This window comes from Trichoplusia ni, chromosome 5 (assembly GCF_003590095.1).
Source record: "Trichoplusia ni isolate ovarian cell line Hi5 chromosome 5, tn1, whole genome shotgun sequence".
NCBI classification, from domain to species: Eukaryota; Metazoa; Arthropoda; class Insecta; order Lepidoptera; family Noctuidae; genus Trichoplusia; species Trichoplusia ni.
In genome coordinates, this window is record NC_039482.1 from 6,742,200 (window position 1) to 6,766,920 (window position 24,721).

Below are 24,721 nucleotides of genomic sequence, written 5' to 3' on the forward strand. Positions count from 1 at the left end.
GTCAACACACAGCCCTCCCTTCGTATTGAGAGTTTAAAAACCTGAAGCATAATACAGTCCAGAGCTGGACATAGGCCTCTCCTACAGCTCAAGACTAAACCTGATCTTCAGGGTCTTCTCCTTCGCCAGGAAAAACATCATCAATATCAGGAACCAGCAAACAGAATAAACAATAACTGCTTGCCATAATTAGCTTCCTACAGCAATACTCCAAGTTTAATTAATTGCAGGTTATTAAAATACTAGTAACAATAGCGTCAAAACCTGAGTCATCGTAAACAAGGCAATACCGGTTGAACAAGGTTATTTAATCACAGCATCTCCATCTATCTATACTAATATATAAAGCTGACGAGTTTGTTTGTTTGTTCGCTAATCTCAGGAACAACTGGTCCAAATTGAAAAATTCTTTTTGTGTTGAATAGAGCACTAATCGAGGAAGGCTTTAGGCTATAAACCATCACGCTGCGACTAATAGGAGCTAAAATACTATGGAAAATGTGAAAAAAACAGGGCAGGTATACCTAAATCATAACTTATGTCTTCTACCCACGGGGACGAAGTCGCGGGCAACAGCTAGTACTAATATATAAAGCAGAGTTTGTTTGTTTGTTTGAACGCGCTAATCTCAGGAACTACTGGTTCAAATTGAAAAAAATGTGTTGAATAGACCATTCATCGAGGAAGGTTTTAGGCTATATATCATCATGCTGCGACTAATAGGAGCAAAGATACAACGGAAAATGTGGACAAAAACGGGGCACGTATAAATCATAACTTATATCTTATAACCACGCGGACTAAGTCGCGCTAATAAAACTATAATAGTCAATTGACTGTTAGTGTTGTTATACGAACGGGCAGAGGACAAGTGTTGGGTGTTCATAAAAAAAAACTACTTTTTACAAATACACACACAATTTATTCACTTCTTTCACATAGTCATGAATAGTTATTAAATAGTACCAAAATCATGTTGTACACAGGCGTCCAAAATTTTATTTAAAGTTTAGTTTTTTCATTAAAGTTTTTCTGTTCCGTTTTTCACTTCTCATTCAGGTACATAAAAATTATATAAGAAGATTCTTACTTACTTATATCATTTTTATGTACCTGAATGAGAAGTGAATCAAATTAAACAAAGAATAGCTTAAAACACAGACATATTAGTCACATACTACGAAAACAATTTGGCGTTACACTTGCATAAAAAGACCTAAAAACTAGTACTTCGATGGATGAAAGGGAAAATAATTATATTTCCCCTTGTATTAGTTCATTTTCAATAGCATTCGGCTTCACAATCTCACTTACAATTGTTTCAACTTACTTCATTGATCTTCAAGCACAGTTTTATGCACGTCACACTAAAATCATGCTGTCTTTTTCATTTCGTCTTACAATATAGAGAGGACATGAAGACAAACAGTGACTTGTATAACACTGTCTTGAAATCCCATCATGGCTTTAGTGTTTTGGTCTGTTTGCATAGTTTCGTCATCATCATCATTTGTTTTTCCATCTACTACAATGTCTGAAGTTTTCCCAGGGTAGTACAGATTGCCGCTCGCTTCCTCAAAGATTACATCAAGAAGACGGTTCAATTTGCACAGTTTTAAAGCATCACTATTGTCTGACGAAGATAAAATTAAATTGCACAACTCTTTTACTTAAACAATCCATGGTGTTTTCTCGGCCGTCCACTCAATACTTTGGTTTTATCACAACAGTTGCTTCACACACACTAAAACGTCCAAGCATCACTTACAACTGCAAGAATCTCTACCCAAGTGGGAATTGGCAGATGGCTCCTAACCTATAAGTGCCATTTGCGCAATTGCTTCTAAAACTATCCGGCGCACGTTTTACCACAGCATGATTTCCATCATTCACATTTTCTTCAGCACCACTTTCAAATCTAACTTCATCAATCACTTCATCACCATTCTCCAAATTATCTTCTGCAATAAATGGGATTAATTTTCCTTCTTTAAATCCATAATGTTCTGTGTAAATCACTTTTAGAGTCACTATTGCAAATAATAATAAAAGCCTCATGTCTATTTCCTTTTAAATTTTAAAACTGAATGATTCAAATTTGATTTTTCGAAACAAGTTTATTAAGAATTAGTGACGGTCGCAGACCCTAATGATATCATTCATATGAATAACATGGCCGCGATGTGATTTATTGATGCGAAATGTTACACTTTTTTCTATTGCAGTCGGATAAAAATTTCGGAAAGTTTGTAAGCTACTTTCATAACAAATTTCACTAAAATTGGTAGTCATTTGAGCGTGGAGAAAATATTATCCAAAATAAAACTAAACTACAAAATACTAAATATTACGCGTTGTGTCAATCAGTCCCTGAGTCAGTTTGGCAAATAACCTTATCGCAAGATCAACCGGTTTGACATCATTCTAGTCTTTGACCTCATACCTATTGTGCTTCCTGATGTTGCTTTCCTTTTAAAGAATTTTAGAGTTTCCTGTGTTTAAAATACCAGACGGCCTACCATCACGCCCTAAATAAGTATTTTTGCAGTTATGATAAAAGGGACGCTGGTCTACAATATATCAGCATAATTGTCCAATGTTTAATGGAATGCTTAGGTTGGCGATTGGCCTGAAGGAGAAAAACTGAAGCAATACTTCGAATCCAACTTAAGAGGTAGAAGGGGACTTTTTTTGGGTAAGGCGGCGAAATCCTCATAGATACGCAGTCACTCCCTCGGGAGAGGGAATGGGTACTGTCAGACTTTTTCTGACTAAACCTGAACCCCGTGCAACGTCATCCGCGTTTTTGTGACGGTGTATGGCAATGCGTTACAATTCTTCATACACCGACCGAATAGCTGGGGTCTGCGGTGTTTTCGTCAGCACGAGTCCATACCCAAAAAAAACGGTATTGGAATACATCTAATATTCCCAGACCGTAGTTTTTGCGTGGGTTGAATACATTAGCTTTTCATCCCAAGATAAAAAGAGGTAGGTAATCACACCGTGTGATTTCAGTCCATATTGGGTGCGACCAAACGTTGCACAGAAGATATTGTATCTAGTGATCGAGTCATCACTCTATCTTATCTATTTATCTGTTCATGTTTTCTCAACTGAGAGACAATTCAACGGACGGATGGATGTTGACCTTGTGCATCTTTATGTAACAAATACAAATATTTTTGAATGAACGTCATGTTGAATGAATGAAGTGTTTAATTAAACGTGACGAAACATTAAGAAATACTGCGGATGTACTTGACTTTTAAATTAACAGAGGTGTATGATGTAAACTACAATTAGAAGAAAAATGTTTAAATTTAGTTGGTATTATCCCATTGCTGGGCAAAGTACACCAACCATTGTTTAGACCGATTTTGGAAACTAACTTCCTCTCGACGATTTCTTTAATTGGCATCCAGTTCGTCTCGCCGTTTCTTTCGAGGCTACGTTCAGTTCTTGTAAGACGTCAATCCTGAGTTCTACTAGCCAATTAATCATTTATTTATTTCAACAAAAACCCCAATGTAACTCACGATCAAAAATCTTCAATTAAAATCCAAAAATATAAAACAAAACATTTATTTACAGAACAAATTACAAACTTAAAACTAATATCAGCTTTGCATCTCAAAATGCTCGTCTAGTGAGATTATAAGTCTTTTCAACGGCCATAAAATTCGACCTGGTAGTAATAGCCGTACCCTCGAGCTGACTGCAGTCTGATGGTGGCGTTGTTCCAGCCGATGCCACCGGAGACCAGGTATGCGTTGGCGTACTGAGTGTAGCCGACCTCCAAGGCCCTGATGGCTGAGATGCGAGTAGTCACGTTGCCTCTGTAGGTAATGTCTTGGGTCTGGACTGCATTTGGGATTGCTCCTTTGGAGTAGTAGTTCCTGCAACATAAATTGAATTAGAATTTCGAAGATTTCGTCTAAAAAGGTTTTGTTACTTGGACTCTTGGAACCAAAGTCTTAAAGTAAGAAATCTAACCAAAAAATCAAAGATAATTTATGAATGGATTCTTTCCGGGATTATCCACAAGAGTATATCTCGCCATGACATTTTCCTGTGCAAAAACCCCTTATTACTTCTCTGAGTACAAACTACAGTTACAATAACTCGAGCAAAACTGATTCAAAATTATCCAAACCTTAAAAAAGACAAATTTCTTCCACCAATCTTCTGGAACAAGCGAGGACATCTTAACCACATAAGATACAAATAAGGTTTAATACCTGTACAGCAATCTGTCTCCTGCACTGGCTGATCCGAGGACGAGGTTGTACCTTGCAGCCCTTTGCTGGACCAGAGCAGCATCATTGCTTAGAGACAGTACTGCCAACACCAGGATTAAGAGAATGCTCTTCATCTGAAAGAGAAAAGGAACATTATAGATACAGTTTTATTATTGCCAATCAATTATAAGGAACAGACTAGAAGAAGTTGTTAATAATGATGGGAACATTTATTTAAATATCTATAAAGAAATCTTTCATTTGAAACTAACAATACGTGTTTACCTATGTCCTATACACACATTATTGATAGTAAAAAAACTAGCAAAAATGAATACTAAAGTATTATAAATGTATGAATACTAAAGTTTTATAAAAGAGAAAAGCGAAAAATAAACGGTAAAAAAAAATATTAAAAAAAAATCAAAAGAAAAGCACTTGAATGATCAAACACTAAACACAATCATAACTCTTTTGTTGTTGTTTAAAAACAGCAAAAATAAATAAAGTATTTCTATGTTTATCATCAACTTGAACAACAGAGAAAACATCTAAAATTTAATACTTACGATTAAAATGTTAGTCAACACAACCGCTGAAACCTGAACTAGGCTACGATACTGATGCAACTACTTTCCATCGTACTTATACTTAAAACATGGATGATAAGAGAGATAAGGTTTCTTTGAGTCACCAGTAGCGTGATCCCCAGTTTCGAGAAAACATCTTTATAACGTGATAACGGGACAAAATCAATATCTTAAGCAATTAAGGAAAATTGTTCAAGTAATATAAAAACTGCATTCAATGTGAAGAATTTTCTGAAGGGCAGTCACAACTACTGGCAAACAGGCAGTAACAGACGTTCACGCGTTCTGTCAGTAGTTTGAAAATGTTAAAATCTTTTTTTGAGTTCAAATTGTTAAAAATACTTTTGAAATAAATATGAAACTAGAACTACATAATTAGAGATAGCCGATTAGTTTTAAATGCGATTATAAAATGAACACAAACGCATCTAATACTAGAAATAAACAATCGGAAACATGATTAGTTACACAGCATATCAACAAAAATATTACGTCACTTGCAAAACACAAAAGGAATAGCGAAATATACACAATTACTGCCGACTATAATAATTGTAATACGTAAATCAAATTAGATCATCATCATCATCAGCCTTTAGTAGTCCACTGCTGGACTTAGGCCTCCCCAATGTGCCCCAATAGCTCCCTATCCTCGGCTTGCCGTATCCAGCATCCGCCTGCAGTCTTTCGCAAGTCGTCATCCCACCTGGCCAATGGGCGTCCTACATTATACGTTTGCCGAATCGCGGTCTCCCCTCAAGAACTCAATTTAAATACACACCAAAAATTAAAAGTGTTTTCAGGTATATGTACACTTGTTGTATTCATATAAAAACAAATTTCCAAATTGAAATTCGTCATCAAAAATCTTTAGTTAAAAGCCAAAAACATTAAACATAATGTTTATTTACAGAAAAATTACAAGCTTAAAACTAATGTCAGTTTTTTCATTGACAGCTGTCAAAATGATATTTTTAAAACCCGTCAACCATTGCCGTCAACGGAAGAATTAAACTCCTTGGCGTACCAAGGATTTGTATAAAAAAATGTATCCATCGATGAAATCAATACAGTTTCAAATAAAATTATTATTTTACCTTATTATTTCGCCTGATTATTGAACGGTAATAGATTAGAATTATTATAAGGAGTTGCGGATTAAAGTTCGGCTTAAAATATTAATTAGCAATAATACCTATTAGTGGAAAAACTGAGCTGTATCGTTATCTGTTTTTGTAAACAACATCACGACTGTTCTGTTGTATAAATTAGAGTAGAGTAACTTAAAAAAACCGGGTAAGTGAGGGTACCACGACGTCTTCAATTAATATTAATGTGGTAATGTTAACGCGATGGTGCAGTACAATGCATAGAGCGGCATCTCTTTTCAACACCTCAACTCATGTGCTTTTGATTTCCGCTCCCTCGCTAAGTACTTTCCTTATCCTTAAATTGTGTCCCAAAAACTTTCACAAACATTCAAACCACACCCAGACTGAGACCAAGCATTCGTGGATGACACAAATGCTTCGTCGCGCACAGTTTGACGAAGTACCGGCTCTATCTAGCCGGTTACCCGCGCAGATCGTATTTTCATTTACATCTCCTAAGGTTTGCAATATTATGAACTATCTGTTACCCGCGGGTCCGCGCTAAAAACTATGTTCTAATCCAGTTTATAAACTATCTAAGCATCGAGACACGTCTAAATCCGTTTAGTGGTTTTTGCGTGAAAGAGGAACAGAACATCTATACATACAAATTTTTGCGTTTATATATAGAGTCAAGGTTTTCCTTTAGACGTAAGGAACTCCGAGAAGTATAGAAAATAATAATATTAATCGTGACATGCGTTATAGGACATATTATAACTAATTACAAAGAGAGCATTCAACTGTATGTGGGTACGTGGACACAAGCGTGATCGTATCTAATTTAATAATAATACAATGGGTCTTGTCATTCTTATGGAAATTTAACAGAGTAAATGACGGTGGTGACCTCAACCACGAATAATCTCGTGGTTGAGGTCACCACGCCAAAACCGATGCGCGCGCGCGACGTGTCAGACGTGAGCATTTGTTTGATCCACGTCTTGAGTCTGGGTGCCTTTGTGCATGTGTTTACCTCTAAACTATACCTCGTGAAACCCTAGTACAAATAATCGTGATGTATTATTTATACTTTGTTTCAGGAAAGATTTGATTGTTTGTTTGACACGAATAGGCTTCGAAACTACTGGACCGATTTGAAAAATTATTTCACTGTTGAGAAGCTACATTATCCCCGCTGAACATCGGCTATAATTTATTAGGGTTCCGTAAGAAAATTTAAAATAATGTAACTAAAGGTGTAAAATCGGAAACCTATTTCTGCGTACGCTGCTAATACTATAGACAATAGAAAAAAATGATGTACTACGGTTTGCTTACCTCGCGGACGAAGTCGCAGGCAACTGCTAGTAACATAATATAAACAAACGGTGAATGAAAACATCGTTAGAAAACCTAGGATCTAAATGAGCTAGCGCAGTGATCAATGCTCAAACCTTCGATGTACGAAACGTTGCATGCACTAAGCTGTGTGACGTTTACATAAATACTTAGACCTTTGTTTAGTCCTAGCTACCGCATTAGGTTGAGTAGCCTGTAATGGTAGATTAGTGTGATAATTAAATAAATAAATAAGTTGTAATGATTATTTTGTACAAGATAAGGTAATATTCTTCTTGAAGTCAGCAAAGACCAATCGCCTCACTTAGGTATTACCAATATCGATTACATACATGTCTTACTTGCATATGACTAATATATACCCTGATGCATTCTTAAAATAAAACGAAAAATCTTAATCCATCATAAATATTAAGTCTCGATAAATTTATATTTTATAAGGCAGATATGGAAGTACTTACTCATAATATAATTAGTTGTTTATCATAAATATCGAAACGTATTAATAACCTCACCTATATTTTTTGATAATGATACATTTTTTGTTACGTATTTGTAATGTCAATGATACTTAGTTTCATATTCATGTATTTATTTGCATTCTATAATGTTACAATAGATGTTAAACAGGCTTACAGCTAGGTAGAATAATTATGGACCCTGTTAGGGCACAGCGAAAGAAGGTATTACAAAATTAATATTACATAGTTCAATGCATCATTGGCCTAGCCTTTTCCCAACTATGTTGAGAAAAGGCTAGGTCGGCTACCAGTCTAACCGGTTTCAGCTAAGTACCAGTGTTTTACAAGGAGCGACTGCCTGTCTGGCCTCCTCAACCCAGTTACCTGGGCAACACGATACCCCTTGGTTAGACTGGCTTTCAGACTTTTTCAAGCTTCTGACTACCTGTAACGACTGTCAAAGATGTAGGAATAACAGCCGGGACCCACAATTTAACGTGCATTCCGAAACACGGAGGAACTCGTTATGACAACGATGGTCACCCATCTACGGACCAACCGCGTCAAGCATAGCTTAACCTGTGATCGAATCACTTATGCGGTTATAGCTTAGCCACAAGCTCCTACATATTACATAGTTCAATGATACATAAAAATGAATTCTACACGATAAATTAGTTGGAAAACGGTGGTTGGACGAGGAACGGTGGAAGATTCATTCAAATGACACGCACCATCCACAGACGTGTAAACGCTTATAGGTATCTACATATGTGAACCTACCTATCTCCGTTACCTATGCTACATATAAATAGTCTTAACACTCTTTAACGTGCCTCTCAATAAGTATTTTAGTCTTTACCGGGAGGCATTCATAAACTTCATCCATAATAATACTGTAAGAAAGAAGACGTTTGTGGATCATATAATCCCATGTAATGCGGCAATTGCAACAATTGTTCTTTGTGGTCCTTGGCAGTGACCTGGCACTCATTTATACGTGAAATCGTTTAACCGATAACTTATCTAAATATCGGTCATACAAAACTCATGATCAGATCAGCAATGGTTATACCGTGTTTAATTAAAACATCGCCGGTATCTCTAGATTTCTTGCGAAAAAAACCCGCCTGATACCGCACAATCAATTTTATCTTTTAACACCGGAAATCCATTTGCGGTCTAGAAAAATCGATTTCATTATTTGTTTAGCTTATTTGTAAGTATTTGTTTTTGCAAATTTTTTTTTTGTTGAGGATAAATTAGTACGATACTGATAAGTGAAAACAAGCCATTATTTATCAAACAAAGCGCTATGGTTTGCTATATTCATAAAAATCATCATTTTAGAAAATAAAGATTAAATATATTTTTTTCAGTTGATCTTGGGCCTCCTGATAAAAGCAGGGTGAGGTATAAGGGTAATTGATTAATTAAAAACAAAAACATTAGGTCAAAAAGTTTATTCGCTTAAAGAAAATCACCAAAATAATTTGTTTTCCATTCCATCCACACATTCTTACATACTTATATACAATTTAGGTCCTAAAATTAAAAAAAATCTTTTTCGTTCATTTTAAATTTGTCGGCTTCTTTTTTCATCGGCCCCAGAATTCAACCTGGTAGTAGTAGCCGTATCCACGAGCTGTCTGCAGTCTGATGGTGGCTGTGTTCCAGCCAATGCCTCCAGATAGGAGGAAGGCGTTCGCGTACTGGGTGTATCCGACCTCCAAGGCCCTGATGGCTGAGATCCTGGTGTTGGCAGTGGCGCCGCGGAAGGTTATGTCCTGGTATTGAACGGCGTTTGCGATGGCTCCCTTTGAGTAGTAGCCCCTGGAATAAAGTATTCATTAGTATTTGTCGAGGAGGTAAAATATGTGCCTGCGTCCATCGCGTTTAGTAATATTATTTGGAGTTATGGAAAACGATGCTCTATATGATGTAGTAAGCCGTATTTTTGCCAAAACTCGAGCAGTGTTATTTTAAAATGTAGTAGTAAGAATTCTGAACCTAATAAGCCAAATTGTATTTACAGAAGTGAATTGTAAAAGGTAGTTTTGATGGGTTTTGAAACTTGCTATGAAATATCTTTACCAATCTGTCAATTCAAAAAAGACATCAATCTCAATACGGATTCTAGAGAACCAGGTTCTTAAAGCCTAACTTACGAAATATAAATCAAAAAGTAAACTTTTAAAACTTGGTTCCAAAATGACTCGTGAGCTCTCATGGAACTTTAAACTCAAAACGAAATCTTGCCATCTGTAAGTCATCAGAACAAACTCAAAAACCCATTTGACAAAAGCTTGTGAAGATCTTTACCTGTACAACAGACGGTCAGCAGAGTTGATGTTACCGAGGATCAGGTTGTAGCGAGGAGAGACCTTCTCACTGGCTTTCTCCAGGGAGGCGGCATTGGTGAGGGCCAGAACGGCCAAGCAAGCGACTAAGATAACAGCCTTCATCTGAAAATAAATAATACTCGTGTTAAAAATTAGACCACTTGTGTCCACCAGGGCCCCAATTCTGCTATTTACAATGACCGATGAATTAAGAAAAATTTTCTTAAGATTACACTTAAAAGTAAAACTATTTTCTTAAGTGTGTTTTTGTACAAGGGAGAAGGCACTCTACATGGTGTTGCGTTGTCTCTCTTCTACAACTGCAACAGTAGTTTAAAGAAGTAGTTGTAGTTTAAATCTAGAACATTCTGGAAATCACTAGTTTAGATTAACATTATATTGATTTCTTCTTTCATAAGGAGCGATTGTTTTTCTCAGAGTACAATGATACGCCTTTTTTAATGAGTGTCACTTAAATGATTATGGTATTTAGAACTTAGCATTATTGAATTTTAATTTGTAAAAGTATTGAATTTTAATTTGTTTTCCTTTTACGAAATTAATCACCAATCTTCTTTTCAAACTATTTGTATCAACGTCAACAATTTAATAAAAAAATGACCCACATTTTTAATCTACTTTAAATTTGATGTTCACAAAATTAATAAAATATTATTTACTTACATTGATTTATTATTTCGTATCACAATCGTAACACTTGCAAACAACGTATGCGATGAGACATCAGTTAGAGAAGATATTATATACTAAAGATATGCGATAAGATTGCCATATCTTTGCGAATAACAATCACTTAGAATTTGCTTCCACAAAACCTTTTGTTACACATTACTCATCTTTTATCAATATTCATGTTAATTAAGGAAAATGATTATACATAAATATATTTTCTTCAAGATTATTAATTAATGTGATGAAAAAATTAAGTATTTCTGTTATCGAGAATGAAATCTGCGGATTTTCCTAAACGATTTTTATTCAGTCCTTTTTTATCGACTTGCTGATTCTGCTAATCAAGAAAGAAAGTATATAGGGTTAATAATAAACAATGGAAATAATTATAATTATGAAATGCAAATTAATTGATTCGTTTTGAACGATCTTATAGTATAACTGCTTTTACTGGAGAATAAACATACGCTTTGAGCGATGCATAAATAATTCGCAATGGCTTTAAAATACCGTATGAGAAAATTATCGCCTTTAGAATAATTGTGAGAGAAGCAAAACTGCACCCTATCACTATGGGACTCCGCAGTCTATATATCACCGGACTGTTTCTTACGAAACGTGTTGGAAAAGACCACTGACGCTATATTTCTGTTGCCTCTATGACAACAAATATAATACGTACGGTCATGTTCTGGTCTGGATGGGTATCCCCGTATATTTAGTATATTTATACGAACCCCGTATCCGACACAGTTATGTTTTCAGAAGATACTTTTTTTTTTTTTATGTAGCCTGTTTTAGATCCCACTGCTGGGCAAAGGCCTCCCCCTTACTCTTCCACACTTCTCTGTTTTGTGCAAGTTCCGGCCACGTGCGCCCCACGTAGAAGATACTTGCTATTTTAAAATTAATTTTATATTTTTCCTCTGGAATACAAAAAAAGAAATAACAACATGAATATACAACGTGTTGCGGCAAACCCAAGTTATATTTTTATTGTAATATATAAATTGAGCTAGAATTTTGTAGCACCTTCAAATTAACTTGTTCCTAAGGGCCCGGCCTGCCGCCACGTCTTAGGGTTGTCACACACACGCCACCGACCACAACTACTTAACGTAACCACTGGCGTACTTTTTATGCATTTTATATAGAAAAGCGAGCAGCGACGACTTGTAGCTTCAACCGTGTGGCTAGTCTCTATAAAATATATTAAACTTCAGGAATAAATGTCAGAGTTTTGCGGTTATGGACAGTGGCTAGTGTGCGGGAGCCCTTAAAGTATTGCAGTTGTGGAAACCTGACTTAATTAAGCCACGGCTCTGATTAGGGAACAAATACAGCTACTGAGCAGACACATTGACATGACCGTTTTTTTAGCATCAAGAAGCTTAATGCTACTATAGGATGTCACAAACATTCCAATCAATGTCACAAGATCACACTACTACTTGTCAAAGTAGGATATCAAACTGTATTGCATCCTGAAAAGTGGTCTTTAGTGTGGTGCTTACGTCAATCGGCCATTTGTGCAGTCAATCTGAAGTGACAGAATGATGATCGTTCCATGCAATCGCTTTCTATGGGTCTGGTGGGTCAGTTCGTGTATTTCTCCGAAAGCTATTGCGGATTGAATCGCTCGAATGTATGAAACTGACAAGCTTAAGTTTGCATTATTTGCCCAAAAGGGAATATTTTTTCGGGAGATTTGAAGATCTATTCGCTTTAACGTTTAACGCTTTAATCATCGTTTCGGATGTAGCTATTACAACAATTATAATGAAAATAGAAATCGTTTTAGTAACGTTTGAGGCTATTGTGTTAAGTGTTTAGTTTTTCTTTTTGCCCGCACGCATCGCACTTAAACGTTTTTTTAGTGTTTGTACGTTTCTAAGCGTTTACAATGATGTTAATTGTATTGTTTGACATAAACACATTCATTTCTAACTTAAATTTAAGTAACTTTTGTTATTCAGCTAAGAAACAATTGTATATTAGATTTAATAATTTTAAGATATATTTTTTAATAAAATATTTTTTTTGTATTTTTAAATATGTTGGCACTATTCTGCGTAAATTTTGGTTTACCTGACCTTAAACTATATTATTACCTATAATTTTCGACTCTGTAAGACGTATAGGTCTTAAACTTAATACCTACATAATATACGCAAAAGCTTTTGATGAATCTTAAATAAACAAATTTCTTAAAAATATTATTAAAACTTCTTAAGTATGTTGAAGCTGATATCAACAATTAGGAGGAAAATAAGAGGTTATTCAACTAAAGGAAGTTTCCTTATAGATACCTTTTCTGTATGATCAGATAGCTTCTATCTTATCAAATAATTGAGTATATAATAATATACGTTTCAAAGATTTTTACATTCTCAAGTTTAACTTGAAACTGTGTTTTTAACGGAGAATACTAACAACAACTTAAATGTAAGTATACATCAAATTATTGAATTATTTAAGATATTTAAGTATTTTAAGAATATAAAAGGGTAGATTTTGGGGAAAATTGACCAGAAGTGGAACAATAAATGGGCAAGGCAAGCAACGAAAGTGGATAAAATAAAAACCTATAAAAAAGACGTCAAAAGGTATTTGCATTAGAAATAAATGTCTTAACCATTTTTTGTTATAAGTCCCAATAATTAGTACCTATTTGAAATTGATAATATTCGGGTTAAATTAAATAGTATTTATGGAATCCTGTTACTATTTCCGAAACGATATTTTCGTCGGCTTCCACTCTAACCAGATCAAGCTAAATATCATCTTTTACATGAAAAGTTTGTCAATCACAGCAAATCATTTAAAACTATTTTGAAGGAAAAATCAAACTCCATCTTCCCAATCCAAGTTCGATACCAACCTCCTTTGTCATGCACCAATGAGTAATACAAATATACTGTAAACAAAACTCTTGAAATTATTTCAGATAAATGGTGTATAATTAGACTTAAACACTTAATGATAACTAGAATTGAGGTGACGTGTCAAAATCATTATCTTTACAAATATCAGTCATGTAAAATTTATTGATAATGAAAAACATGGTGATTGTAAGTTATCTATGACAGTAGCCAATTGGCTACTAGTATTACGAATTAATAATTTGCTAGTTGTCATTTTGATGCAAAATTAGGTAAAAGATGTGAATAATGCAGTGTTCAGCTGAATCTGGTAATAAAGGAATCCGACCTTACTAAAATACTAGAGCTACAGAAATGTTGGGACTGTAAGAGAAAATAAACATCTTGATTCAAGAAAAGCAGTCTATACTCAAAGAAATGTCTGTTTTTTCGTACAAATTATCATCACTTGATTAAACTTTTTAAATTTGTATAAAGGACTAAATATTTTTGGGAATAAATACTGTTTTGTTTTTACTTTGTATTGTCTTTCACAGTATTTCATTGATAACTTTGGTCTGAATGATCTATTTGGACACCTTTTACACTTTAATTAACAAAACGTGAACCATTTCAGATGAAGACCATTATCTTCCTCGCGGCGTTGGCAGTTCTGTCGCTGGCCAGTGGCGCAGCAGTTGAGGAGAAAGTTTCTTCTCGTTACAACCTTATTCTAGGATCTACGACCTCTAGGGACAAGCTTCTTCACAGGTACTGACGAGGTTCTAGCTTTCTTCTTTATAATATCCAGTAGCTTAAAGGACACGGTTGATTGCACATTTTTTGTTTTTTTTTCATTGTACATTTAAGCTGATTTCTACCAAAAAAATATAATTAACTCTTTGCACTGCAAACACTTTTTTTTAGAGTTGAATTTTGTTTATTAGGTTAGGAAACTCAGTTTAAGTTGTTTTAAGTACTGATCGAAAATGTTCATCTCTCTTCTTCTAAACTTCTAAAGTTTTCTTAAATTGCTTATTCATCATCCACCTAGTCTTTTACCAACTATGTTGGAGTCGGCTACCAGTCTTACTCGATGCAGCTAAGTAACAGTATTTTACATGGAGCGACTGCCTATCTGACCTCTTGTAACACTAGTACTCTGACAACCAGTTTGTTGTCAGACTTTCCAGCTTCTAACTACCCATAACATCAAAGATGTACACATAACAGCCAAATCACTAATAATCTTCAAAATATTCCAGAAACTACTACTCAAAGTCACCCGTTGCTAACGCAGTACAGTCCCAAGACATCATCTTCCGTGCCGGTAACTCCAGAGTCCGCATCTCAGCCATCAGGGCTCTTGAAGTTGGACACACGCAGTACGCCAACGCCTACGTCCTCTCCGGAGGTCTTGGCAGGAACAACGCCACCATCAGACTGCAGTCAGCTCGAGGATACGGCTACTACTACCAGGTCGAAATCTGGGGCCATTAAAAGATAATATACAAAGTTTCTACGTTCGGACCACAGCTGATATTGATTTCCCGTTTTGATATGTAAATAATTTTAATAAATTTTGTACTTACTAATTGATTTTTTTTTTGGACAGTGGGTTTTATTTGAGCCTCGCTAACAACTCGTTTGTAGTCGGCGTTTTTGTCCTTGCCTATGCCAGGATTGCGTTGGAGGATTTTTAGCGCGACTTCTAAGGACGTTAGACCTTAAAGAAATCCCTCCAAGTGTTTCGGTACAAAATGCTCATACAACGTAAGAATTAGGCGAATAACAGCTCTAATTTTATTAATATTCACAGAACCCCTATTTTTGTAGTGCACGCAAACCATAAATAAATCTTACATTTAATTATTTGCTCTAATAATTAAGCATATTAATACTCAAGCTCACCAACGCCATCTGTTTAATTAACAGAACAACAATATAAAAGTGACTAATCAATTGATAGAGGTGCTGTTTTTTGTTTTATAACGATAAGATATTATTAAAATTAGTTTCTAGAACCAAAAATTATAGGCTAAAGAGATTATCTCATTATCTGTCGCCGGCATGGTTTGACATGAACAAACACACCCACTCTATAATAAAATAATTTACATATCTGACACAATTGATTAACTTTTGTTACGACATCAACTTTTTTGTATCCTTAATTTTGTTATGTCGCATACGTTCGCTCAATCGCTCATTGGATTGTTCTGTTTTAAAATTTCATATATGTGGAAAAAACCAAATGGAGAGACATCCTTAAGAAGAGATCGAAGACCTTCACCCATTTTCACATCCAGTCATTCCAGTTTTAAATAAAAATAATCAATTTTCTAAAAAAAAATATTTAATATAATGAAACATGCTCGTGTAATACAGGCACAGATCTAAATCGCTTAAGCTTATGAGTCTGTTTTTGAACAATGAAAATTGCTGTAAATTGCGGGACCAACTAGCATTCAACCACAAGTGACTGATCATTGACGGCAATGTACCGTAATTACTTCTAATCAGTCTCACCGTTATAATCAAGGATCAAACAGTAGGAACAAACACAACCATCTCATATGAAAAAAAAACACCAAAATTGGTTCATCAGTCCGAATTTACAAAGAAAACAAATACAGATGAAATGAGGACTGTTTGAAGTCCCTTGATGATCTTAAACTATAACTCCCCTTTTTTGGCTAGAATTTTAAAATATACACCTAAACTTAAACAAGTCTTCCCCAAATTTCAACACTATATTTGTATCCTCTTCCGCTAGCTGTTTGCATTCTGATCTTAACGTTGTTCTTGCCGATACCTCCAGATAGTACCGATGCTCTCGCGTACTGGGTGGTCCCGACTTCCACGACCCTGATGCAGGTGATCCTGATGTTGGACGCTCCCCGGTAGGTCAGCTCTTGCCATTGGATCGTATTGGGCTTTGCTGTTCTGGTGTATGTATTCCTGTGATCAACAATACTCATTATGTATCTACACTACCATAAATGATATGGAGAAATAAAAAAGTCTACGATGAAAATAGTTCGGATGTAGCCAAATGGTATAGGTCCCCGCATAGGATATGCAAATGCGTATTATAAGCATCTATACCACCTCCACTCAAATGAGTGATCTACGAATGCTTGTTCTAAGTCGGAGCGTCTTTGTGAAACTCCCCGCCAGACAAGGAATAATTAGTAAGCCGTTTAAAAAAAAAGGTTTGTTAAGACTTAAGATTATATTCTATGAAATAATGTCACACGAGATTTTAACTAACATACTTGCTCACCTCACATATCATTGGTATCCGTTTTTTGGCAATCTATCTATGTCTTTTAGTACCAAATTGATTTAATAAAATCCCTTACCTATGTAGGAGTCTGTTCCCATTCCCGATAGACCCTTGAATGAGGCTGTATCGTCCTAACACCGGTACTTCCAGAATTTCTTCGCTGTCAAGAGAGATCAGCTCCTCTAGAATTTCTTCACTGCTGGCGGAGGCTGGTTCTTCCGCAGCTATTTCTTCATTAGTTGCAGAGACTATTGCTAATACAGTTAGAAAGACGACGAGGAATTTCATCTGAAAGTAATGTTTTTTAATTGCTATAAACTTTATGTAAACTTCGAACCCTTGAAGATTTAAAAGTAACACTCTTAGTTAATCAATGTTAAAGAAAGACTTTCCCATAACAATATCACATCAAATAATCCATCAGAGGAAATTTCAATAGTCTCTAAACAGACGGACTCACAGACGAATGGACACTTTTTACCCTTTAGGTACAGAACTCTTTGACAACTTTTAGTTAGGTTTAAATACAGCCTTGACAAAAGTTAACTTTCATCTCATAACGTCTCAAAAACTGTCACACTGAAAGTATTTTTTCGACAAAAATATATATTTAGAACAACCAGAACATTAATTGATATTTTAATACTTACATTTAATTTTTGATATCTATATTTGTTTAAATCACAACAAAATGCTGAAGCACCGAATTTGAATATGCATAAAGCCCGCCTACCATACAATTTATATGAAAAGTGAATTGATAAGATTAATTATTAATAGTATCACTGACCCAGAAAAGAACTTTGTTTTGTAAACTGAATTACGGAAACCTCATTAATGAATGAAAGTGATAAGAAAAATAATATACAGTGTGTTTACAACATACTACTTTTAAACCCACGAAGCAAAATGAGGGGTGTTATAAGTTTGATGTGTATGACTGTCTATGGCATCTTAGCTCCCGAACGGATGGAGCGATTTTAATTAAGTTCGTTGTCTATTTTAAAGGTCATTTATGTGCGAGGGTTCTTAGACTAAATTGCGATCCGTTTTAAAATTGTGTGAGCTAAAATATTTTATATTAATTAATTTTATCTTAAGCTTACAATTTAAAGTGAGGTAACTGTTTTGTGATTTCTTGCCGTGTTTGTTTCTGACTTGACTTGTTTCAGTTCAGATTAGCCTAAATATCAAGCAACTCAGTATACTATGACATTTTCTATTGACAAAGTTGCCTGATTAAATGTACCATTTTTTGTATTCTATATTTCTTTTCGAACCCATTGCGTTCTAATTAGAATTCTAAATATTTTTTGCCTACATTCAGTCAAATGTATATTATGTCCTCGAAGAAAAAGGTTCAGTGTACTAAACAATTGACTATTTCAAATTATATTAATAAATGATGAAATATAATATTCCACAACTTTCAAACAACGACATCTAGTCTTAAACTAATCAAAGTTTATATTACTAGACAACTGATAATCATACTTATAACACCAATGAAACACACTGTATAAACAATTATATTCATTATAAAATGATTTCACCCACAATTTAATACGATTTCCATATCTTATCGATAAGGGAAATCACAAACTATTTGGGGTCATCCTAACAATACCGAACCACCTGTTAATGTCATCGGGGACTTTCTCAATAAGTTATCTAAGTAAATGGAACTAAGAGACTTTCCAATATTGTCTATTCGTACTTTTTGGGGTTTACGTAAAGGATAAGAAGCGGAAACTTATTACTGACACACTGCTATGTCTATCCGTTTGTCACCACTCTTCATTTCAAACTTTCACACATCAAGTCTTTCTGTAGCCGTTTTAATAAAAAGTCAAAAAGATCGTGGTTACAAAATGGTTATTACAAAAACTTGTTTGTGAAAATAAATTTGTGGCCAAATTTATTAGCCTACCATTTTTATTTTTAGTTGTCCGAAACTTCAACGTTGCACATTCATAGTCTGTGCAAGAATTTTTGGTACTCTTTAATTCAACCTTTGGATGATACGTAGGCAAAGTAGATCCAGAGAATATGAACGCTATATTTTTAGTGTGTGTTTATGTGTGTACGTGTGAAATTACAATACATAAAATACATTAGAACTCATGTCTTCATTCCGACGGCTGCCCGTGACTCTCTTTACTGCCATACGTGACCTTCGACAATCGCTGAGTCAGTAACTTTAGACCTACTGCTGAGTAAAGGCGACTGCCCACTACACCGTACCATACCATGACCGTGCTATGAACGTGTCCGGCAAAAAAATATTCTCTGTATATGTCTGTAGCCCGTGCCGTTATCGACGCCTTCGAAGCATCGTCGCCTTTTTAATATAGAGAATATTTTTTTGCCTGACACGTTCATAGCACGGTCATGGTATGGAACGGTGTAGTGGGCAGACCAGTCCTTAAAGGGACTCTGAATTCTCCAGTAAAATGTGTTGTAGGGGTCAATAGTACTAGTGATAGTACTATACCTCTTGATTCTCCATGTAGTATAATTTGTGTTATATTCTTTTTTTTACACTACTTTATCTTTCTCTAACTTAAAAATAACGACTCTGAATTAAGGAATTTAGTCCTTGTGTTGCAGGGTGTTTTACAAACAATCCGTCACGTGCATAAAGACACACTGATTCAGATCATGCATTAGTATATCACAAATGCTTGTCTGTCACACAAATGTTGTTTGTTTGGCGTAGTGATCTCAACCACTCGGCTGTCCGTGCATTCAAAGGATGAAGAGTTCCAAGGATCCCTCCGTTTCCCGTTTAATCAACTACGTTAAGACACCAAACTGTCCTTTTATATGCACTACTTTAAGTTAAGCACTTAATATTATCATTATTCCAATGAATATGTAGCTAATGATTTATCAGCATACACAGAAACACTCATAGTTGTAAACGATTCATTTAATCTACTGAAATTGAGTATCGCAATTAGTAATGGGCTTACAATAACTATTATTATCATAAATGTGCATTAAAACCCTCATTGTAGTAGACTATGTCAAAATGTATATTAAAGGCAATGATTTGATTCACTAATAGTTAACTGTAAATGTCAATAGAATAGCTATTAGCTCATTAAAATTATGATAGCATGTCCCACAATGTAGAGTGCGGTGTTCAAAAAAATGAAATAACGAAACAATCAATTATGCTAACTTAAAAAGTAAAATTCACTTGTTGCATTTTGTTCGTTAATTTTTTCTCTAGATTATAATCTTATTTTGTTTTCTCAACGGGTTAGGGACTTAAGTTAGCCGATTGCATCCTTCACGTAATATTAATTAAGCTTGAAAATCGCCAATAAAGATCTATGTTAAACGTTTTTCTTCAACTCATGGGTTAACTATGCTCTTGCTTGTCAGTAGTATTGTATTTTATAGGTTATAAAGAGGGATCTGTAATGTTTTACCATATTTCATACAAATAAATCAAAAATAAAAGTAGTTACTCAAATTTTAATTAAATTTATTAATAAACAAATATTACAATTTTGAATAAATTATAACTATTACTAACATAATTAAAGCACAATTCATTTAACACAAAATTTAAAGCCAAAGTCTTCAAGAGTAATTTCAACCCTTTACTGCACAAAGTGTTTCAACCCCTCTAAACACGTCTGCCCCAAATCTCCAGCTGGTAGTTGTATCCGCGTCCCCTTGCCGTCTGGAGCCTGACCTTGGCGTGGGTCTGTCCAATACCTCCAGACAGGAGCCTGGCTGACGCCCCCTGGCTAACTCCAAGTTCAACTGCTCTGATGGCAGTGATCCGAATATTTGAAGCTGCTCGTAAAGTTATTTCTTGCCACTGGATGGCATTAGCTTGTGCCCGTCTAACATAGTTGTTTCTGAAATTTTATAAAATACTTTTTGAATGACCTAAACGTATTTCTTGACACATCCATTTTATTTTTCATGAAACAGCCCTCAAATTTATTTACTATGAATAAAAATAGTGCAAAAAATAAACTTCATGATACATCAAGAATTTATTGCCGTTTCAAAAAGAAGATTCGCCATTTATAAAAATGAAATAATGTCACACATAAGGAAAACGCGTTTGTTTACCTGTGCAGCAATACGTTCCCGTTACCAATGGATCCAAGAATGAGGTTCTGGCGTGCGGAGACCGGTTCCTCAACACCAGTATCGTCGCTGATCACAGAGACAGTCAGAACTGCCAACACTGCGAGAAAGATGATGCTCTTCATCTGAAATAAAACAGCAATAGCATTGAGTGAAAGACACGAATCTTCTTTTTAAATTCATCCTCTACTGGCAAAGGGATGAAATACAAAATATTTTTTTGACATTTAATAAATTTTCAAATCTATTTAAAACAATTTAATCAGAGTTAATACTTACGTTTAATATTTTTAAATATTTGTCTGAAGTAGTTACTCTTTCAGTAGAAAGCTCTACTCAACATGCAATGCTAATGTCTTCATTTCCTTTTTATATGAAAGTATCATTGATAAGAAATGATAGTAACTATCTTTGACCTAGAAAATGGGCATTGTTTGTAAACATTCTTTAAAATTTTGAACTGAATTGAATTAACCTCGTACAGATTGCGATATTAACCTTGGTAAGGGAAAATACTGAAATCTTTTTCGAATTATGCCTTTATCGTATCCATTTCCACTTGTTTACAAGGTTTGTACCTTATCATTTGATTAAATGTTTCTAACAATCATCATCGGTCTAGCCTTTTTCCCAACTATGTTGGGGTCGGCTACCAGTCTAACCGGTTTCAGCTGAGTACCAGTGTTTTACAAGGAGCGACTGCCTATCTGACCTCCTCAACCCAGTTACCTGGGCAACACGATACTCCATGGTTAGACTGGTTGTCAGACTTTTCAAGCTTCTGACTACCTGTAACGACTATCAAAGATGCAGGAATAACAGCCGGGACCCACAATTTAACGTGCCTTCCGAAACACGGAGGAACTCGCTATGACACAGATGGTCTCGGACCAACCTTTTAAAAAATATGCGAGTTTATGAATCTTATGGAATTAAAAATAAAATATCCATGTTTTTAAATGTCACTCCATTCAAATAGTATCAAAATCGGTCCACCCGTTTTTATAGTAGTAAGTTGCATTGTCATCGGGTTTGAACCTACCCTGACAATTTCAGCCAGCTAGCTTATCGGGAAGTGCCTCAATATTGAGTTACAAAAATCCAGCCGGAACGACAAACAAACATACATACAAGAAAGTGAGTGTATAAAAACGTTTGAAAAAGTAGTATTCGCATCTTACTTCATAGCAATTGTATTCTCAACTTAAATGCAACTAGTGTAGTAATTTAGTGTGTTTAAAAAGGTTTAAAGGAAGAAAGAAGAAAGTTTACACCAAATAGAAGACACTGCTTTATGCTTTTTTTTTAATACGCTTATATCCACGAATAAAGAAGGATTACGCAAGAAAATTACTTAATAATTTATTAATCGTTATTTGACCCACTGGTGATTAAAACATAAGTGGGGATTTCTTGTTATCACTCTTGATTGCATGGATTTAGGTCATCAGAAGGGTAATTACATACTTATAATATTAGAATCTCTTCCCATCCAATGTCAGAGCTAATTTACGCTACGCCGTAGACTGCTACGTAACCTCGTAGCCCATAAACCGCTACGTCAATCGTAGCTAGTTCGTAGCCTCATCATACAAATGACACGTTTCGCGCTATTTGTTTGGCCATCGACAAAGTATCAGGTTCTATAGGCAGATAGAGACAATATTTATTTAGGTATGTCCTCAGACGTGTTTTGAGGCCTACTTGGTAATGTGAGTGTGTAAGACAGTCTACAAAGTTGAAAATGATAATAATATGAACATGCGAACTTTGCGTTAACGCAAACGAAATATTTTTGCAAAATACTGCTTGGGTACTTACTGCATGCAAAACCGTCCAATTTGCTCAAAACTAGATTTTGTGTCTCCTATTTGCTTGCTGGCTACTACAAGTTAGACAAAAAAAAATTGCCGAATAATAATAACTCCTTGGTCGTTTTTCGGTGTTGTTTCTCAAGCGATACTTGTAAAAAAAGATTTCCTCATATTACAATCATTTTTATTAAATCATAAAAAAACACAATTATTTGCTTCATAAAAGGAGACAAACATTTTTATGAAACAGGTCGTATAATGTTAACACACTCAATAAACACTCACCCTGAATATGAGAAATAACATTTCTGAAGGTTATGCAAGGTGAAACAAAGACAAATAAAACCTTATATCACAAACCTGTGTATTTACAACAAAGTGTTAAACAGAACTCTTGTTGTGCAAACGAGACGGCGCTATAAATAATGTAGAGCGCTATCTCACTCTTACACTAGCGATAAATTCGCTTTACGATTTCATAGTACAGGGCCAGTGAATCCAATGGCAATAGGTCTGTTGACTTAGGAACTAAGTCGTAACAATTCGGAAACATATTATTTGCGAAATTTAGCTTTTATTTAACTTAGTTTATAGCTGTGCGAAACGATGAGGAATTTTATTACACCATTTTTAGACTGACTATAGTACAAAAATTCCATTGAGCATTAAGATTTTTTTACTTTAAAGTCTTCATAAAATAAGAAAGAGGACATACATATTATAAGTATTAACGTTTTAAACGAGTCTGTTAAACTACCTACTTGAAATATAAAAGTTTTGACTTTGATTTTTTTGATAAGACTCAAATAAAAATCTACGTGTTCGAGTCAAATATTTCGGTACGATCAAGGACGTATTATAGATATCTTTCGTTCAAATATTCGCTGAATGTAATAAATTGAGCACTTACAGAAAATGTTACTGAATTTTGAAATTCTATCCAGTCAGAAACATCTACTCTAAATATGCAACCCTCGATGCAATATCATCCAAATTGTTTCATAACCCAAATGTTTTGATATTTGCTTCTTTCTCTTAGTGAATAGTTTCTGTTATTTATCCACGAGTTTTTTTTAATATGCTCTATATTCATGCCAATTTATGCAAGCAAGTATTACACAAAATTTCTGGCTGTCTTTTTTTATATGTAAACCTATGTGGCTTGAATGTTTTTGTAACCCTAGACGACGCGATTAAAATCGCAACATTTTAAATGTAATTGCGGTTCTTTTAACTTCACACTAACATACGCATATTTCTGTCCCTACCCCCAACCTAAGTTATGGCAAAATTCAGTATAGTGTTACAGAGAATAGAACTCTACAAAAGGACACATGCCATTTGCGGAGATACCCGTCATCACAATCAACAAAACAACATCCAAAAATCATACGTATTTTCTGCAATTTGACAATAAACCATCTGGCAACCACAAGGTGTATGATTAGCCAGGCGCTGGCACCTCGCCAGACTTGCTGCCACAGTTTGCGATTTAACTTTATTGGATGGCAGCATCGTTGTCGATATTTTTATTACGTAATTCGTGTGTTATTGTTATTGCCGCAGTTTTATATAAGTTAGGTTTGTAGTTTAGATGTTTTGTGTTACATGTGGCGAAAAGATCTGATAGGTAATTAGTTACCAATTGCGTAGTAGTATTCTTATAAACATATTATGTCTAAATGGTATCATAGATGAACTCATGATACCTAAGATCCCACGAGTTGATCCCTGTTAGGTCAGGGGGATTGTCCGAAAAGACTACCGGAGCCCGGTACACAAATGTCAAAAGAAAGAACATGAGTGGGTTTTAATCAGTGAAAGTCTGACACTCAATCCAAAGAGGAAAGATTCATTTGAA

The 24,721-nt window shown here is 35.0% G+C and overlaps 5 protein-coding genes across 6 annotated transcripts in view; 2 read left to right on the plus strand and 3 right to left on the minus strand.

Moving 5' to 3' along the window:
* LOC113494243 (calbindin-32) overlaps positions 1-24,721 on the plus strand; it is a 54,302-nt gene that overhangs the window by 17,502 nt on the left and 12,079 nt on the right. The window lies entirely within an intron of this gene.
* On the minus strand, positions 3,570-4,892 carry LOC113494248 (probable salivary secreted peptide). Its single transcript, XM_026872507.1, has 3 exons — positions 4,811-4,892; positions 4,242-4,375; positions 3,570-3,899 (listed from the first exon to the last, which is right to left on the minus strand). Exons 2-3 carry the CDS (start codon positions 4,373-4,375, stop codon positions 3,668-3,670), a joined length of 366 nt encoding a protein of 121 aa, XP_026728308.1. The 5' UTR covers positions 4,811-4,892; the 3' UTR covers positions 3,570-3,667.
* Positions 9,309-10,871, minus strand: LOC113494246. The gene is made up of 3 exons (XM_026872504.1): positions 10,772-10,871; positions 10,068-10,210; positions 9,309-9,578 (listed from the first exon to the last, which is right to left on the minus strand). Exons 2-3 carry the CDS (start codon positions 10,208-10,210, stop codon positions 9,344-9,346), a joined length of 378 nt encoding a protein of 125 aa, XP_026728305.1. The 5' UTR covers positions 10,772-10,871; the 3' UTR covers positions 9,309-9,343.
* On the plus strand, positions 13,130-15,236 carry LOC113494247. The gene is made up of 3 exons (XM_026872506.1): positions 13,130-13,225; positions 14,279-14,412; positions 14,907-15,236. Exons 2-3 carry the CDS (start codon positions 14,279-14,281, stop codon positions 15,139-15,141), a joined length of 369 nt encoding a protein of 122 aa, XP_026728307.1. The 5' UTR covers positions 13,130-13,225; the 3' UTR covers positions 15,142-15,236.
* Positions 20,403-21,397, minus strand: LOC113494245. The gene is made up of 3 exons (XM_026872503.1): positions 21,326-21,397; positions 21,029-21,171; positions 20,403-20,808 (listed from the first exon to the last, which is right to left on the minus strand). Exons 2-3 carry the CDS (start codon positions 21,169-21,171, stop codon positions 20,571-20,573), a joined length of 381 nt encoding a protein of 126 aa, XP_026728304.1. The 5' UTR covers positions 21,326-21,397; the 3' UTR covers positions 20,403-20,570.

Bases quoted from the DNA above. Each gene is read 5' to 3' on its own strand.
- LOC113494248 (XM_026872507.1), bottom strand. From the start codon at position 4,375: ATGAAGAGCATTCTCTTAATCCTGGTGTTGGCAGTACTGTCTCTAAGC. The intron at 3,900-4,241 runs GTATTAAACCTT...TTTATGTTGCAG, and splicing joins GGAGACAGATTGCTGTACAG to GAACTACTACTCCAAAGGAG.
- LOC113494246 (XM_026872504.1), bottom strand. From the start codon at position 10,210: ATGAAGGCTGTTATCTTAGTCGCTTGCTTGGCCGTTCTGGCCCTCACC. The intron at 9,579-10,067 runs GTAAAGATCTTC...ACTTTATTCCAG, and splicing joins GCTGACCGTCTGTTGTACAG to GGGCTACTACTCAAAGGGAG.
- LOC113494247 (XM_026872506.1), top strand. From the start codon at position 14,279: ATGAAGACCATTATCTTCCTCGCGGCGTTGGCAGTTCTGTCGCTGGCC. The intron at 14,413-14,906 runs GTACTGACGAGG...AAAATATTCCAG, and splicing joins AGGGACAAGCTTCTTCACAG to AAACTACTACTCAAAGTCAC.
- LOC113494245 (XM_026872503.1), bottom strand. From the start codon at position 21,171: ATGAAGAGCATCATCTTTCTCGCAGTGTTGGCAGTTCTGACTGTCTCT. The intron at 20,809-21,028 runs GTAAACAAACGC...ATAAAATTTCAG, and splicing joins GGGAACGTATTGCTGCACAG to AAACAACTATGTTAGACGGG.